At 40.6% G+C, this 18,439-nt stretch overlaps 1 protein-coding gene across 2 annotated transcripts in view; it reads right to left on the bottom strand.

Moving 5' to 3' along the window:
- Window positions 1-588: 588 nt before the first annotated feature.
- The window catches only part of emc2 (ER membrane protein complex subunit 2), a 44,809-nt gene continuing 26,958 nt past the window's right edge, over window positions 589-18,439 (bottom strand). Inside the window, exons 8-11 of one of the 2 annotated variants that reach the window (XM_086113948.1) lie at window positions 18,149-18,230; window positions 17,817-17,927; window positions 15,682-15,786; window positions 589-1,050 (exon numbers count right to left, since the gene is read on the bottom strand). In XM_086113948.1, the coding sequence (XP_085970074.1) occupies window positions 964-1,050; window positions 15,682-15,786; window positions 17,817-17,927; window positions 18,149-18,230 (385 nt within the window). In that variant the 3' untranslated portion in view covers window positions 589-963. The remainder of the gene's footprint in view (window positions 1,051-15,681; window positions 15,787-17,816; window positions 17,928-18,148; window positions 18,231-18,439) is intronic. The other variant, XM_086113949.1, reaches the window with a different exon arrangement.

Raw genomic sequence — 18,439 nt, 5'->3', positions numbered from 1 at the left:
GTGAGTGGCTTCAAATGAAAAGTGCTCTGTCCCGAGTTGTTTAACACATCTAGACGTAAATGTTGAAATTCTGAACTTATATCCAATATTCATCTTTTGATCTGAAACCTAAATGTATTCAGTTTACAACAAAAACGAAGGAATTGACTTTGTCGTTCCAATACTTTTGGAGGGGCCCACACTATTAAAGCCTTATATTTACATTACACCAGAAATAGTACGGCTGAGTGACAATTTAAGACTTCAGATCATTGTGCTCCATTTTAACAGGCAACTGGGGAGCAAAAGTCTGAACCTCAAAACACCGAATGTTCTGTGTTTTCGTTCTGCTTTCCAATTCAAAGCAGACTGTTCTCTGCTGTATTCCAACTAAAATGACAGAGACGTTATACGGGGTGCTGAAGTTGATGCAGCTGCTGCCTCCGATAACTGAAAGGAAGAATTTTGGAATCGTCGATTTACACAATGTTCCCTATGCCGCTCCAGGATAGCAGGATAGGTTAAGTAAGTATCAATGAGCCGTAACATTTCAGTCAATGGAAATGTACCAGAAAGCATAAAAAACAAAACCTGTAACATGAACACGTAATCAGTTCAACTTTTATTAAGACATTTTACAAGAATTAACTGAAAGGCAAATTTTCTTACATATCCATCAGTTGTAGAGAGGTCTTTGCTGTCTCGATAAATAGCTTTTCATGTGCATCTTTTTCTCCGCCTTGTTCAGATTGTTGTAGCCTGTTAGGTCGAGCCAGACAACTGAATGTAAAACATTAAAGCAAGTTATACTACTGTGGGAATTGTGCCACAATATGACAGATGGAAGACCCAAACTTGAAAGGGCGCAAAACAAAACAAACCAAAAAACAACGTTAGATTAAGTTTCACCAAAAACTCATTGGTCTATTTGAACTGCCAAATGGTTCCAAGAGGAGGAAGGGGGATGGTCATGGCGGAGGACGCCTAGGACATGGTTATCTGCATGGATTCCAGCATCTCCTCCACTGCTTTTACAGAGCACTTGTTCTCCTTTGACCCACGACCAGCCAGCTGCCAAATATCAGAAGAAGGTGCAAAAGAAACACAATTGTAAGAAAAAGGAGGGGAAGAGGATACAACTTCAAATCTCTCTCCCAGTGAAAATAAAGAAGAGCCTGACTAACAGCCCTACACACGTGATTAGAAACGTTAGTACCGGCAAACATGCACACAGCAGAAACATCCTTGTATTTCTTGAACTGTATGATAAAATGGGAAAAAACTATATCCGACAGACTTTTGTCTTTAGCTGGCATTGACCCGGACCCCCCCCCACACACACACACATATGTACACTACATACACACTCCCCGCTGAAATCGCCGTTTCCTCTTTTAACCAAATTTTAAATTCACCACTCAGCGCCTTCACAAAGGCTCTTGGTGACAAGTGAATTTTGCCGTCCTCTAATTCGTTGAGTTATGTTTAGCCTCTGATTGACCTTGAAGTGCATCAATGATTGATTTATGGTGCAGGACAATGTCAGACATTATTAAAAATTACCTTTAGAGGGGCACTTTAAGGAAAAACTGGACTTTGAGAATAATCAACCAACACTGTTACTGTGTGGCTTGTTTGAACCAGGAAATAAGATATTTTATGCAATTTCAGAGTATGATGGCATGAGCAGAACAATTCATTTTTATACTGATACATATTGATTATGAACTGCTGTAGTGTCATGTAGCGGTTTGGAGTTGTTTGGAGGTGATAAATTGTAAGATAAACGTACCTTTTTCATTTTAAGCAATAATGCCATTCATTCATCTGGGGCTGAGGAGAAAAGTCAACCAAATCCATCTAAAAATATGGATGACGCTTTTTTTTTCCCACTCAAGCATTGGCGGGCACCATTGGACGCCATCCACACAAACCTTCACAGGCAACATAAATCCACTGTACGCTAACACAACTATTCCTGACCTTTTTTTCTCTTGGTGGAAAGTTGACACTACAGTCAGTGAGATTTTCCATGGTTGAAGGCACGTCTCGTCAGGTGTCGCCACAGTGATTATGTTTGGCATAGTTTTGACACCTGATTCCCTTTGCGATGCACCCCACTTATTTCAACACAGGCAGAGGTTTGGAATGAGGGTCTGACATACCCATGAGGATGTTCGCGTCGTGACTGGGATTTTGAACTGTGGTTACTGCGAAACTGTGTGAAAGGTAGCAATCCACCGCACTGCGTTTTTACATCTACCATCGATAGAACAAGTAATCGAAGGAATAATCGATCGGATAATCAGTTCTAAAAAGATTTATTTGCAGCAGCCCTACATTTTATCCTAAAATATGTGAAACGTATGTCCCTTCGTTAAAACCACATTTGGTGTAGCTATTTAGCATTTTAGTGGCATGATGGAGTTATTAGGAGGTGGTCACTTATATACCCAGTGAAGGCCTAGGTCCGAAACTAACCTCCCACCACTGTGTAAGATACTACAAATACTCTGAATGAAACTGTTGGCATAAACATCATTTTATTTTTGATCTGCCTGTGAGCTTCTAGGCAGAATTAGTCCTCTCCCGAGGCCTCCGGTATAATTACACAACACACATTTCTGCACTGTCTTGAAAGGGCTTCACAGGAAGTGCACCAGATTATAATCCAAAATGCATACATAATCACTCATCCATAGACACACTTTACATGAGCACGACCCAATTAAACTCGTCCTGCTGTCTGGGGCATGTCCTCAAAAGCAAACGATCCAATCAACATCCTTAACCTCAGGCCAGCCTTAACTCAAGAGACACAGCAAGAGGGTCAGGCCAATTACATAAAATTTGCTCACTAATTAAGGCTGCAATGTGACAAATGTTCCATCTGATGTGTTGATTTGCTCATTGTTTGTCTTTTGGGACCCACCAAAACAATTAATTACGCTGTCAGTTCACATGCTATTTGTAACTTGGTGCTTTGCCAATTCATTGTTTTCCAACCACGAGTTTATACATACTGTACTGATCTATTGGCGGTGTTTTATGAAAGAGAAGCAATCTCTGGTTATTCCTAGTTCTTACATGTTTTTGCTTATCGGGCTCATAAAAAAATGAAAGTCACTATAAGTAGACACTAATTTGAAAAGAAATCATTTAAAGTGTGACAGCAAAAGAGCCATTCAAGATGGTGATTAAGTGACAATTGTAATGGGCTTTAAGCAAGAGCACACATTCTGTCTGGTCATCCAAATTGAGAAATGAGCCCCTTGGAGATACAAATAATTCTAATTTTAGTGCACGAACCCCATGCATGGGCAACTCTGATGCTGAAGAGAGTCACATGTTTTATCACGATCCTATCCAGTCCACTCCAAAAGTAGTGGAACGCCAAGGTTAATTTCTTTGTTTTTGCTGTACACTCAAGACATGTGGGTTTCTGATTAATAGATGAATATTTGACAGAGGTTTGGCAGTCTATCTTTTACATTAAATGTGTGAAACAACTATCTTGTGTTCGTAGTCAGCCACTTGAAGTGTGCCAAAGTATTGGAGCAGACATTATTAAAGTGAACTGAAAGTGGCTAACATTTAATATTTGGTGGGATAACCCTTTTTTGCAATAACTACATCAAACTTGCTACCCATTTACTTCACGAGACTGTTGAATTCTTCATTTGAAATGCTTTTCCAGGCCTTTGCTGCAGCCTTTTTCAGTTCTTATTTGTTTCTGGGGGTTTGTCCACACAGGCTCCACTTCAGGAGACAAAATGCATGCTTCATTGGGTTCAGGTCCGGTAAGTGACTTGGCCAGTCGAAGACATTCCACTTTTTCCCCTGATGATGTTTTTTTTTTTTTGGCAGTGTGTTTTGAGTCATTTTGCTGCTTTGCACGCATAGTGAATGGACACTTGTCTTGCTCCGCTTAGGCTTGCATTCTTTTGGCTGACTAGTCAGATTTTTCTTTTTCTGCTGGTCTGTTTTCGCTGGATCAATGCATACATGTCAGACGACTATTTTTTTTGTTTATTATTTGACGCAATCTGGACAAAGTTGGAGGTAAGGTAATCAGAAAATGTTATATAGATGAAAACTCCTGTACATTATTCACTCTGAATATTACACCATCATCAATCCTTCCCCAGCTTCTGTTGATGACTTTGTGCTTTCATTTTTGAAGTTTTGGCTAAAACGGATTCTGTTGCCCCAACTAAGACCAAAAGTTTGTCAGTCAGGAAAAACTCACGAGAGAAATGCCCCCGCAAGTTAAGGCTAAAATAAATTAAAAAGTAGCGTGTAGACAAGCAGGTCACAAAATCAGACTCCAGGTTCACTGTGAGACACATAGAGACAAAATAGTGGTGTCTCACTTGGCTTTATATTGGATTGGATTGCTTTATTGTCATTACACATTCGTGCAACGAATATGGACGATATGGACGGTGTGCTGCGACCACCGGCACTGTCTCATTGGGCCAATCAGGTTAGTTGATCACCTTTATTATTAATTTAATTGCACATTACCGACGAAAAACATCAAACATTACTTATTTTAATTTTTGTCTTTTATCACTGATATCTAGCCCTGTCTCACAATTTCATTTGATGTGCAGTGATGTATAAATAAAGCTGAGTTTGGTTTCAAATTATTATATGACATTCTAATTAAGAAAAACATTGCATTTTTTTTAAACAAAAGGCAGAACGAAAGTTATTCCACCTGCGGATCCAACTCCCAAAAGAAAAATAATCACCGTTTACTGATAAAACCATAAGCCCTAACCAGTCTGACATTCTACCACAATATTTCAAAACACAGCCAATTCCTTTCTTACGCTAGCCGAAGAGCGTGGTCAAGGCAAGAGTGACGACTGTAGTTGCACTTGATCCTGTATGTACGTAATTTGCTGAAAAACCTATGATTAAGTCCATAAATCCAACATGCCTATTCTTATCCATGTGGCCCAGGCTCCACATTCTCTCAAAATCTGGTAAAGTGACTTCACTGACTTAAATATGAAAACAAAATTAGATGCAATGTATAAGCCTGGCTGAGCTACATCCAATACAGCTGCCACGTAGACATGCCATGGCTACATGGCAGCCATATTGAATGTGGCAAGTTCCTGTCAAAGATGAGTTACACTGAACCAGACAGTTAATGATGTTGGCACTAGAGCTAACAGTTAACTTTCTTAAAACATTATTGGCTGTGGGCCATGGAATTCAGTGCCAAACAGAACCCAGTGCAGGTGTGTTGCACGAGGACTTACTGTGCGTACCACAATTTTAACAAGTCTTTCGGTGACGTTATGTGCGCCCAAACCGGAAGTACATCATCATGTGAGATGCCAGAGATAATTGAAACAAATTCACTCGCTCACTGTTTACTATTTATTTATCACGCTCATTTAAAAACAGATTGATATCTTCAAGTGTTTTTAATATTAGCGTATTTCATTGTCATTATTTAATTTTTGTCCCTTTCAATGCAACTCAGCTTGGCGGAAGGGCGATGCACGAGCGCATGCGAATGATAAACTGCCACTGTTGTATGTGTCTATAGCAATGCAAATCAAATGTCCATGCTCCATTTCTTCTTCTGGGACTGTAACCCTTGCCAAAATGGTTGCCATGTATGTCCATGCCTTTGATGGGAAAGTCACCTTCGCTAGATATTTTTATTTTTTTGTTTGTAAATTTGACCTGAAAAAAAAAAAGGTGCAGTACGCATTTTACCATGCATGGCAAGGCTCAAAATAAGTGATTCTTCATCACTGTTTGTGGGTCACAATTAACGTGCTGCTCTCTTTTATACATATTGAACAGCAAAACTGAGACTCAAAGGCGGAGACATTGTCAAAATAAAGTATCGGAGGAAAAAGAACCACGAGACGGTGCCAAACAAACGCCACAGGTCGCGGGTAGTCAGGAGGTCGAGGGAAGCTCTGCGCAGAGGCAGGTAGCTAGCAACAGCTTCAAGCTGGTTACTAGTGCGCCAAAACACACTGCGGAGTTGCTACTAAGTCAGTAATCATCTCATCTGCGGCCGCGAAGAAGCTACATTCCTGACAAGAATCACACTCACAAAGGGAGGGCGAGAAAAGGCATGCTAAATGCTTAGCTAACCTAAGAATGACACAGCTAGCGTATCTGACACAGCAATGCAGTGCGTGTGTGGTCAATAACACTTTTCACAGACATTTGGCTGGAACCGTGTTAAAGCAGAGAACCTACAGCTTTGAACAGCAAAAGAACAGGATAATTAATAAGGCCTTGTCTACACGTAGCCAGGTATTTTGAAAATGGGAAATATATTTCTGCGGTTTGCCCCATCATCCTAACGTCCCCCGAGAGGTTTTTATTAAAAACGAAGGCTTCTGAAAACTCTGACCAGTGAGAAGATTTGCGGATATCTCCGGATCTGCATTTGGATGCATACAGATGTAACTGGAGATTTACATACTTTAGGACCGTCCGTAAACCAATCCCTCATCATCAGTCGGTCACTCTGTGTCCAGCTCTGGCATGAACTGCACTTGTATCCCTGCAGGACAAACTCTTTCCATGTTGCGTCTGTTATTTTTCTTCCGCCTCACCGTCAAACGTATGAGCGCATGAGACGTTCACTCACAGCTGCACACTCAGTATTAATGTGCCATCAGAGAAAAGTAGTTTAAACATTGGCATAAACAATAAGTAGTTGTGAGGAAAATTTGAGAATCTTCTACCTGTCAAAATAGTATTACGGCGCTACTAACTCCGTTTTTTTGAGTAACAACGTAATGTTGTTGCAACGCTGTTGCTCAACATATTCATGATGACTTTTTAACATGAAAAAGCAGTGTTTAGAATTATGGAGAATTAATAGCTTTTTGTGTTACGGAACATTTAAGATATGATTTAAATGACTAAACCACCAATCTCATAATGCAAGTTAGCACTGGTAAAAATCACTCTGATTGGCTGTGAGCCAGCAAATATGAATCAGTGCATGAGATACAAGTTAATGACAAAAGAAAAAGGCATTATCGAGTAAATGAATCTCAGCTAATTCTTGCTTTTTATTTGTTCCTGCGTATGTTGCGGATGGGTTGTGTGTTGGCTCTGGATATGGATGAGTTTTGATTCATGGAACCCTGGGTGAGCATTGCGTTGAGCAAAATGACATCCGAGATAGAGAGCACAAGGTGCAAATGTGTGGGTGTGTGTGCTTAGTGACACATGCAAGTTTGAGTAACATAATTGCTTGTGTTCATACGCCACGGCCTGTGTTTGTACAGCCCCTCGTGCCCAAGTGTGCTTCTAGCCTCAGGCAACATTCGTGATATCGAAGAAACATGAGCACCCATTTAGAGTGGAAATGGGCCTTGGTACATGTAAAAGTGAACCCGCTGTTGCACCTACCTTTGGATTATAAATTCATATATTTTAACATGCTTCTTTTTATTGACTGTTTAAGAGTTGAATGAAGTTTACCTTGGAATAATGAACCAATACAGAGAGCACTATCTAATGGCCGGATAATCCTTTGTTTCTCTTTACATGTTTCTCTGTAAATTCAAGTTTGGCATGCAACCCGAGTGTGTGAACATTACTTATTTTCAATATTTGATTTTCAAACATTTTTAATTTTATGTTTGTGGTAAATTGCAATCTGTTGAGTTCAAATAAATGCCAAATGTTCTAAAATGGTTTTGATTATTCATTCGGATGTCACGAACATTTTATATAAAGAACAGAATAGAAAAAAAATATCACATTTATTTAGCTGAGTAATTAATTACTTTGTCAAGGCAGTAACTCACATAGCAATTCAATTACTTTTTGTAAAAGCCATTTGTGACTATAACTAGTAACTTTTTTTAAAGTAACACACCCAAAATTGCACCATCATATTCAACATATCAAATCAGGTGCATGCGTCTTGTATACATAAAGGGGAGAGGGCGACAGAGAGGGGGAGAGCGCGAGAGTGAGAAAGACAAAGAGAGAAAGGTAGGTGTGAGAGAGAGCAAACTTTGTTGAAAAGTGTCGTGTGCAACTGCAATCACAGTCAAGAACATCAAACTACTTGAAAATGTTCTTCAGGCCTTCACCTTAAACATGCTTGCCTTTATATTCCTACCTAATCTCCTCAGATGACTCCCTCCTTCACTTTCAAAGGTCCATGTCAAGTGTTCACCAAACAGCAGAGTGTCTACTTGTCACCCTTTAAAGGCCCTATGAAGTGATTTCTATGATTTATTTCTAAATATAAGTGACGGGGAAATGTGAAACGATTCAGAGCTTTTTCTGATACAACAAACACTTTTTTCACCATTTCAGTTGTCTGGATTATTTGGGCGTGGCTAAAAGAAAGTCCAAGTAAAGACCTTTCCGGCCTTAGTTAGCCTTCCCCCAGTGGTGTTCCGTCAGGACCAGCAAGGGCTTCTCTGCTGGCCTAAACATTCTCAGAAAAGTTAATTTAATGAATTTACTTTTCTGAGAATAACATAAATTTAATTTATGTTATTTTATTTTCATAAATATGTAAACAAAATTATTCTCTGTATTCTTTACGTCATATTATTTCCACTTAGTCGAGTGGCTTTCGATGTTATTTTAAATAACATTGAAAGCCACTCGATAAATAATTTATTTATTATGGTAGAGTTTTTAACCAATCATATTTCAGATAGCTTGTGTTGCCAGGTAAATTAAACTTGCTCTGGGCCTTCAGATTAAACAGCAGGCCCCTGTGCGCTGTAAATGAACGGGCACAGTCAGCTTGCAATAGCCAATCAGATCACGAGTCTGCGTACCAGGGCCAGCGAGAAGGCCTTACGTCGACACTGGACGTGTGCGTTCGGTGATTGGATTAGCGCCTGCTAGAGGGAGCTGTTGCTGCATTTTGACCCAAAATGGCCGAAGGAGAAGACGTTGATCTGGTTGCAGGACTACTTTCCACACAATTTTCAAGACGGACCTTGCACTGGATTTACCAATTTAAGTTGTTTTACCAAGGCAGCAAGGAAACATCAGAGCACGGCTGGGCACTTACTAGCTACGGTGCGTTTAAAAACGTTTGGGGACACTCGCGTGGATATGCAGCTCAGTGAACAGGCACTACATTGGTGAGTAAATGAATTTTAATTCTTCTTGTTATTTTATTTCGTTAGTATTAATGGTCACGAAACAAAATGACAAAGATGCAAAAATGTATCAAATAAATCAGCTCACCTGCAATTTATAATGCCGCATTGTAGTCAGCTTTGTGCACTAAAATTCGTTCAATCTCAGCTGCTCAACATTTTCAGTTATTTGCTGTTGTATAGCCTATTCTCAAAATGCAAATGATCTGTTAATTTTATTTTCAAAGAATAGTTTGTTTTGTTATTGTGTGGTTGGTGTCTTATATGAAACTGCGACATTGCGCAATTTATTGGACAGACTTGTTTTTGATCAGACAGCGTAATTTGGGTGGCATTTTATTTAGTATTTTTTAAATCTTTTTATTTTTGACAATATCTGTAAATTTAGTTTCCTGCTCTTAATTGTGAATGCATACTTGATGGTTTTAAATGCTCCTGAAATTAAGTGCTGCCTGACGAGCCTATATTGTGTTAATGTATGTGACGTCACTGAAGGCTGAAGGTTGAAATGCACGGCCCGCCACTGCTTTCCCGCAATATAAAAGTACTGAGTGCAGTCATTCCAGTCAACCAGCCACTGTTTGGCCAACTAGCTCGCGAGACCACTATGTGATGTGGCAGTGAAAGGTAACGGCCGAGAGTGACGTGTTGTCAACGCATTCAATGGAAATGGCCACAGCTTTTGAAAGCTGGGAGTAGAATTCTATTTTTCAAGATTTCAGGGCCTCATTTTGCATACGCAGATGTTTTTATTCATTACATTTTGGCATGCGTGCTAACAACATACTTCAGTCTTACTTTAAAAGGGGCATTCAATTGGCAGACTGACTGGTTCTAGTTTTCAATAGACTTGTAATGCCAATTACAGTTATCTAATCTAATCATAGAATTTCATAATGACCTGCAAAGATACCACTTTCACTCCAAAACACTGCTCAGACCCAATTGCGCGCATGAGAAAAGCGTACCGCAGCCAAGTGAGCACAGCCCTGCACAGTGGCCTCATGTGTTATTGTTGAATGGTTGCTGCCGGCAGCTACGAGTTTGCCTGTTTTTTTTCTTTTGTTTTTTGTGTATTTTTTAAAAATAGCTGCTGCTCAGTGCTTTCAACTACCGGTATTAAAATTTAGAACTCATTCCATGGCATTAACCTATTCAAGGGCCACATTGAGTGAAAGTGGGGGCTGTGTGCCTCCAGTTGCTCACGCTTGGCCGGGATAGTTTTGTTTTCATTTATTTCTCTAAGCACTCAGTTGTGCTCAAGAATTAGAAAACAGGAACTGTCACTGAACGAACAATTTCCATGGCCTCAGGTTTTTTCCTCTCTCTTTTGCAAAACTTCATCACAAACAGAACAGTTGGCTAAGGTGTACAATTGGCTCCAAAATTTCCAAGTGTGACTCATTCAGCTGGATTCGGGGTGTGCTGTAATTATCATTGCATTTCGTCGCCTTGATGCATATGCGACATTAAATCGGATTTGAGTCAATTATCTCCTCAGCCGGAGGTGTGGCCAATATTTTCAAACATGCAGAACAGACAAGAAAGCCTTGCATCTATAAAGAGCTTCTTATTATAGAATTAGGACGCAGCAGGAGTTCACGGGCCATGACAAAGCACCTCATGAGAGAATCTCGTCTTTTCGAGCGAAAAAAGAAAAGGCCATGTTGGGCAGCTTTTAATGGTCCTGCACCTACAGCCCACGCGTCCCCAGGTTTTTTTGAAGATGTCAAATGACCTCATTGCTAATGACTCCCCCCCCCCCTCCCCCTTTCAATAAATGGGCCCCTGGCAAGTTGACCTCTTGCTGATGGCTGCTGTCACTTGCACTCACCTGCCCACCTTTTTCTCAATGACAATGTCCAGTTACCAAGGCCTAATAAATATGGCCGACTGACACAAAAAAAAACACTTTAAAGGAACCATCAATCAGCAAGCACAAACCCACAGCAGCCTGCAGCTGTCTGACAGAGGCCCACAGAGTAACTCCCTTGAAAGAGTGCTGTTATTTAACTTGTTTAAAAACGCCATGAAAAAAGACATCCTAAACTACACACCACACTTTGCCTGTGCACATATGCAGACATATGCATGCATGCACACAGATATAACGATACTGCACAAACCCAGATACTACAGAGCAAAAGTAATGGGAAAAAAAAATCTTGTGTACAAGAACGGAAGCAGACGCATCCACTTTAAATCATGTTCCTTCAATAATACAAAAAGCACGTTTACACCGAGCCTGCTAGCTTTCAAGAGGGACTCAAGTATTTGAGACTTTCACCAGAGTATAAGGGGGAACGAGGGAATGTTTTAAATTGTTTTGGAAGCCTGTAAATCTGCAGGCATCCAAGCATATTAGGCGACCCAAATAAACAATTTGAATTGTGTTCATCTGCAATCAATTATCCAGAAGGAAATCTCCCTCCACTAGCGAACTATTCAATTGAAAATTACATTGCAGTTAGTCAGCAAAGTTGAGGTAGGGGATGAAGTCAAATGTGTATATAGATCGCAGAATACTACACTGAGATACATCCACTGGTTGTTACGAGATGAGGACAGCGTTGTTTTACATTTAGACTGACCGGCCTTCCTACATCTCTTTCTACATACTTATCAATACTGAGAAAACTTGAGGAGCCGACGATGAGAAGAAAGGAGCGTTAGCGCGCAGCGCCGATGCGGATTTGGAACTGGGAGTCGCGGCTTGGAGTTTGAAGCGGATTACGTGGGACAGGAGAAGTGAACTAATCTCTTTTCGTCAATGGACGCTCCAGCTTCGTGTTTGCTTTCAAAACTTAGCTTGTAGCAGACGTGTGCACATTTTCAGCATGACGTCTCTGATCCACTGGTGAAAGGTTACTTTGATCCTCTCCTCTTTCATCTATAACTACTTCAGACAACAAACACGACTGTCTGTGTCCTATGTGTTGTGTTGTGTTATTTTTGTTATTTTGACTTCAAAATGGGGCCGCGAGAGTGGCTGCCTTTCCAGCAGCTCTTATATTTTGTTGTTCTACTTCTTCCTTTCATATCTTTGCTGCTGTGAATTGGTAATTCCTCCATTGCGAGACGAATAAAGGTTTTCTTATCTTAAAACAACATTTATCGTTTTAGGAAACATCACAGACTACCATTTTAAAATGTAATCATTGTGACTACAAAATTAAGTAATTTAATCAATAAATTGACTATGATTCCAATTGCTAAAATGTGTCATGTTGGATTCACATTAGGTTTAAAACACTGATAAATATCTGTGAATTTTGGTGTGAGAGAGTATCGTCAAATGTTGAGGCGTTTAAGCTTTACCGTAACAAACGAGGCCTGAAAAACTAAAAAGGCCCATCATAGTGACCCAAATCATGGATCTCTTTTGGGAATGTTGATAAAGACTAGTGTGTGAAGGTGTGGCAATGCCCAATGCCAACTGTGTCAGCAAGGAATAGAGATATTTTATATCCTAATATAGTATTTTTGTTAATACTTTTATATGATCCTTTTCCATTTGGTCATATTATATATATATATATATATATATATACTTTATATATAGAATGCAGCGGCGTGCAGTAAGGGCCTTCATGGCTTTTCAGCCGGTCCAAACACCATCAGAAGCACGGACCTATAAGTACCATGAAATGGTAATAATTTATATCCAACAGTCTTTTGCCTTCATTCCAAAGCATGTTTATAATTAATAAATACCAGACCGAGCAAACCAGACTGTCTGGAACGGATAGCCCAGAAAGCAATGACCGGGACACTGTGAAACTGTGACATCTCAGTGACCGTCACACAACGAAGCTACCTGCCAAAGCTATTGTGAATGCATGCACAAGACCAATCGAACACTTTGGATGTCGCCAGTGAACGACAAACTAGTTCAGCTTCAACAAGCGCTTCAATCATTAGGAGAAATGAGTAAATGCATTGGGAGGGATACTTTTAGGTTGTTTTAAACATTGGATGTCTCAAATATTGTGTGCCACTTTGCACTGGATTCAGTCGATATTTATCCACTCTTTGCACATACCGCATTGAAGTCCTAATAATATGACAGCTGTGTATACCTTCGGAAAGAAAAACATGAGTTTTTGTGTTCACCATGGTCTATTGCAGAGCTCATTGACATGTTATCCGGGGGGATGAGAGTGGAGGGGACTGAATTTCCTCATTGGAAACCAATCGTCAACGGGGTGCGGGTGGTACTGAAGGACTCCCCCCCCCCCCCCATTTGTTTGACCGTGGTCAACGGGAAGCAGCGGAGGGGAAATTTTTACAGCTTGGAAAATATTCGTCAACGGGAGCGCGATGATGAAGATTCATGATCGTGAATCTCAAACTTCATTTTCACCCCCACATGCGCACATCTGCATGTCAGTGCAGGTGACGGAGTTGGTGAGATGAATTTGGAAATGCAGGTGCATCGTGTGCACATACCTCGTTGAAAGCAAATACAGTTTAAGGCAAGTTACTTTCAGCACGCAAGCCTTTATTTGAAAAGAAATTGAATTCCAACGTCACAATATTCTGCATGTCGACTGTTGTCCAAAGTTGCTACAGACCATTAATGAGGTGCATCTGCTCTTAAAAGTCCTGACTAAAACCACATCACTGTTTTGTTGGTTACTATGCAGTGATTGCATGGTTACCACCAGATTCATTAGGTCAATTACTATTTAATAATGTGAATTTATTTTGAGATTTCAGACTATTTAAAACCTTAAACGCCTACTAATTATGTATTAAGAATTGAAGACTCTGGAAAAACAGATTTAAGATCTTTAAATACCAATCAGGGCCTTGTTTTTAGATTAATGGATTTAATGCATTTAAATCTTTTCTGAAGAAATTGCAGGAAACCTGAAATAACAAAAACTTACAAAACACGTATGATTAATAGGGATCCTGTAACAGGTAGAACAATGCTTTCAGAACCAGACAGCAGAAAAGAAAATATCTTGAAAGGACAAGAGTAGTGAATAATAATGGAAGGACTGTATTTTCGCGACCATACGGCACACCATATTAAGAGGCGCAGTCTCAGTTGTGGGTGGTGTATCGGTATTTAACACGTACATAAGACACACCGTTTTATTGGACAAAGGTATGGTAAAACATGCACTGGCTTAAAAAATACAGTAGCATGCATGCACGCTAGCATATGTTTTTAAAAAGGCAGCGGGAGCATAACCGAGTTCGGTTGTACTTTAATAAAGTATTTAACAATGTAATCGCGTTATTTTTATTTTTATTTTTTTAATCAATCCTCATCCACAAATCCATTCAAGTCCTCATGTTCCGTATCCAAAATGAACATCCAGGCAAATTCTCCATCAAACACGCCAAGTTCCCTCTCCTCACTGGAGTCAGTCTCGTTGACGTGTGGCTCCACAGAAATGATGGCAGCTTTTACGAAAGCTCGAACAACAGTGCAAGCAGAAACACTAGCCCTAGCATCCACAAGCCATTCACAAATTATGGCCCTGCGCTGCCTGTCTTGGCAAAGCTGTGTTCGTCGTCTGTCATCCACTCGCAACTTCACTTTGAACGCCATGTTTACACCAATCTACAGCGGCTGAAGTTCCTTTGTCAAGCCTCCCGGAATGATGGCAAGTTCCGTGCTGCATTTTGCTGCATTTGATTTTTCACAACGGCTGTCAGATGGGCACGCATGGAGTCACAGATAACAGGGACATTGAGTCTCTTTACATACACCTCACTCAGTCACTCATTTTCTCTTCATTCATCTCTTTTGATTGGCCTTAACGATGACTCCGACTGGAAACTTTTCTTTCGGCAACATCTTCCTCCTAAAAATCACCATCGGTGACGGTTTCTGGCTGTCAAGAACAACGGTAAAAGCCAACTTCTCGTGCCCCGTTGTGCGTATCGCAAACATGCTGGTCCCCTTCTTCTCTACAGTGTGGTTCACTGGGATGTCTCAAGTGTTGGTGATGTGGTTGGCCTGGATGTGTTTGTCGGCAATCTTTTTACTGCAGTAGAAGTGGAAGATGGACAGCTTTTCCTTATAAACCACCAGATGTTGCTGCGCCACGGTAGTCCCTGTCCAGATGGATGGATGGCACCGTTTCATAAAACTAAAGCACCAAGAACCATGGATTCATTGATCTTGAATTGTCTCACGGCTGCTCGATTCCCATCTTCCTCCATGTAACTGATATCTTGCAGTTTAAACTATGCCTTGTGAGCATGTCTCTTCGTAGGTGCCATTTTCAAGGGTCCTTTGCCAAACAGATGGTGTTTGCACAAAGCACATACCGGCACTTTATACGGAGTGGGGGCGTGCCTTTAGCATCCTCTTTAACACGCACCTTTCCTCCCTTCAACGTCCGCCTTTCCTTTATGTAAGAGGTGTGTTGACACAACGTCAGTCAGTCAAGCGGAGTGCTCATCGAAGTCTCACAACAACACTGACAGATTTTGGAACCCAGTGGCGCGTCGCATTATAAGGCGCCCTGACAATTTTGAGACTTTTAAGTGCGCCTTACGGTCGTGAAAATACAGTCGTGCATATATTCTTGAAGTCACTGACCTTATAGGCTCGATTTATTTGATTGGCAGCCCATGCGGAATACTTTATGTTGTCCTTTTTCACCTTGGCACTAACCTTTGGACTGGCAGCTATGTGACTTGCAGACTATATCAAGGAAAAAGCACAGGAGAGATCTGGGGATGTGGTACTTTCTGAAAAATTAGGTCAACATAATAGAAGCATCATACTTTGTACCAAAGTGTTTAATTTCTCTTTTGACCACACGAACCAGAATAGGAGAATGAAAGGGGAACAAAGTAAGCCTTGTCTGAAATGGGCAGAGTTGTTTAGGGCAAGAAAATAATGGTGAGTGTTTACATGCTTCATTTGTACAAGATCAATTCATGAGGGCCAAATTTCTACGGCACCAGCTCTTCAGAGAAATTAAACTACCATATTTTCCATATCATAAGGCACTTTCAAGTATAAGGCGTACCTTCAAAAAATGGCCTATTTTAAAACTGTTTTCAAATGTATGGCGCACTCCATTATAAGGCGCATAGCTTAGAAGCTACAATAGTGGTTGCGGTTGCGTTGTACATCCACGAGATGGAGCTATAATAAAAGGAATACTATACAGCTTTATTTATATAGAGCTTTCACAACCGCTGCTGGTGTAACAAAGTGCTTAACAGAACATTTAAAATACAAAGTCCAAGAAATCAGAATATTTATCCATATATAAGGTGCATCGGATTATAACGTGCACTGTAAACCTTTGAGAAATTTGAATGTTTTTAGGTACGCCTTATAGTGTGGAAAATACGGTACTTTGCATGCAAAATATCTTGCTGCACAATATATTAGGCATCATGAGAATCACTGTATTTGCATGACTTGATGACTTCCCTCAAACCACAAATGCCATGTAATTCCAATGTTCCTTCCATCATCCCCACACAGAACACCAAGAGGGCTTTCCCTGTCTGCATTTTAGATCCCTCCCAACCAGAATGCTAAAATCGTAGCTACATACCAATCTCCATGGACGTTTTTTTATTTTTTTATTTCAATGGTTTGGGCTTCTGTATTTCTTTTTTCCTGTGTGTGTGTGTGTTTTTGTAACGCAACAGAAACCTTAATTTAGATGATGTCAACCCAGACAGGCTATCCCTGTATGACAAAGTGCACTATTATGGTGGGGAATCCCCCACACGTGTTGCAAATAACTTCGCCGCAGCCCAACTGTGGTCTGCGGAACTGTCGAAGTTGGTGCAAGCTGGTGAAAGTTCCCTGCACTTTCACTGACCTTCCTGCACCTGTCAAGATGTGGACCAGCAAGACTTGCTGACAAAACACACTCGGACTGATCCGCAGATAAAGTATATAAAAAATAAAAATAAATCACACCTAAAGTACTCAGTTTAAGACCTAAGTGTTGCCGGATGACTTGTCAGGAAATCGTGAGGTCTGCTCTGTCTCCAGGCAAATATAAATGTTCAAGGAAGCAAAAGTCTCCATTTAGCCCAACTCTGTTCCTCATACTTGTTGCTGAGCCTTGTGAGAGTTTCAGAAGTGTGCTGTTATAAACTATTTGGATTATATGAAGAATGCCAGTGCTGCACAAGGAAAACAGAAGGGCTTTCTGTCTCGGACCAGCTTCCCCTATGCACCTTTAATTCCAAGCACCCCTTCGTTTGTGTTCTTATGTCAAGTCTCACTTTCAGATGATACATTGGCCACAGCAAACAACATCCGGTTTAAACAAATGAAATTACCAGTGGGCTGTTCAGCCAAAACTAAAATCAAAGTGGCACCTGGTTGGACCACTTTTCCAGAGATTGCTGCTCTCTCTTTCAAACCATGACTACTTTATTTATTTAAGTCATCATCATAAAAAAAAAAAAAGTTCCCGGCAAGGGGGTATTATTACTTAAAGAGTTCCAGTGGGGAAGACTTTCCAGTGCTTGCGTTCACCATCTGAGTCAGCAATGAGGTGACCTGTCTGAGAGCCCCTTCTTCCCCTCTAAAGACATCCACACATACACTAGTAGACACATTGACTTGCGTGGTTACTATGCACACCGAATGGCAAGCTTCAACACTGACAAACCACAGGACTACAAAAATGTCTATTTTTGTGCCTTCTGTTCTGTTTTCTATCCCCATGTCTCCACATACAAAGCAGTACTCACCATATACAGACCAAACAATGCTCTCATGTTTCTGTTGTTCAGCCTCAGAGCCTGGGCAAAATACTTTCGAGACAGCTCCAGGTTTTCCAAGCCTCCCTGAGTGTACTTCACCTGGGAAGAAAACATAGCCCATAAGCTGTGCATAGTATTAGTAACAGTCATCGCGGTATGAAATAGAGAAAACAATTCTTTCATCAGCCACTATTCTCTGAAACGTCGCAGAGTGTGTCTGTCTCCTTGATGGTGGAGAGGGTTCTATATTCACCGAAACTCAAGGTTTACTCCAGAGTTTGCCACTATGCTTCGTGACAGCTGTCCAGATGGTTACCTACCTCAGCATATTGCTCACAATACAAGTGATTGTGAGGATTGGTCATCATCAGCTCCTCAAGACAAAATGCAGCTTTTCCATAACTGTCAAAGAGAAGGAAAACAGTATTGATTTCAATGTGGGTTTGGCATTGCTTAGATTTGTGAAATGTGAAGCAACAATTTATTTACAGATGCAGTCCAAACTGCAATGGAAACCACGACCAAGGTCATCTTGACACACAAGTGATTCATACGAATGTTCTAGTGACGCACCTACACGAAAATATCGTGACAAGCTTACAAAAATTCTG

This window comes from Hippocampus guttulatus, chromosome 6 (assembly GCF_054856545.1).
Source record: "Hippocampus guttulatus isolate MCC_2025c chromosome 6, RoL_Hgut_1.0, whole genome shotgun sequence".
Classification (NCBI taxonomy): domain Eukaryota; kingdom Metazoa; phylum Chordata; class Actinopteri; order Syngnathiformes; family Syngnathidae; genus Hippocampus; species Hippocampus guttulatus.
The sequence above is the reverse complement of the archived record's forward strand: the minus strand, read 5'-3'. Positions and strand labels throughout refer to the sequence as shown.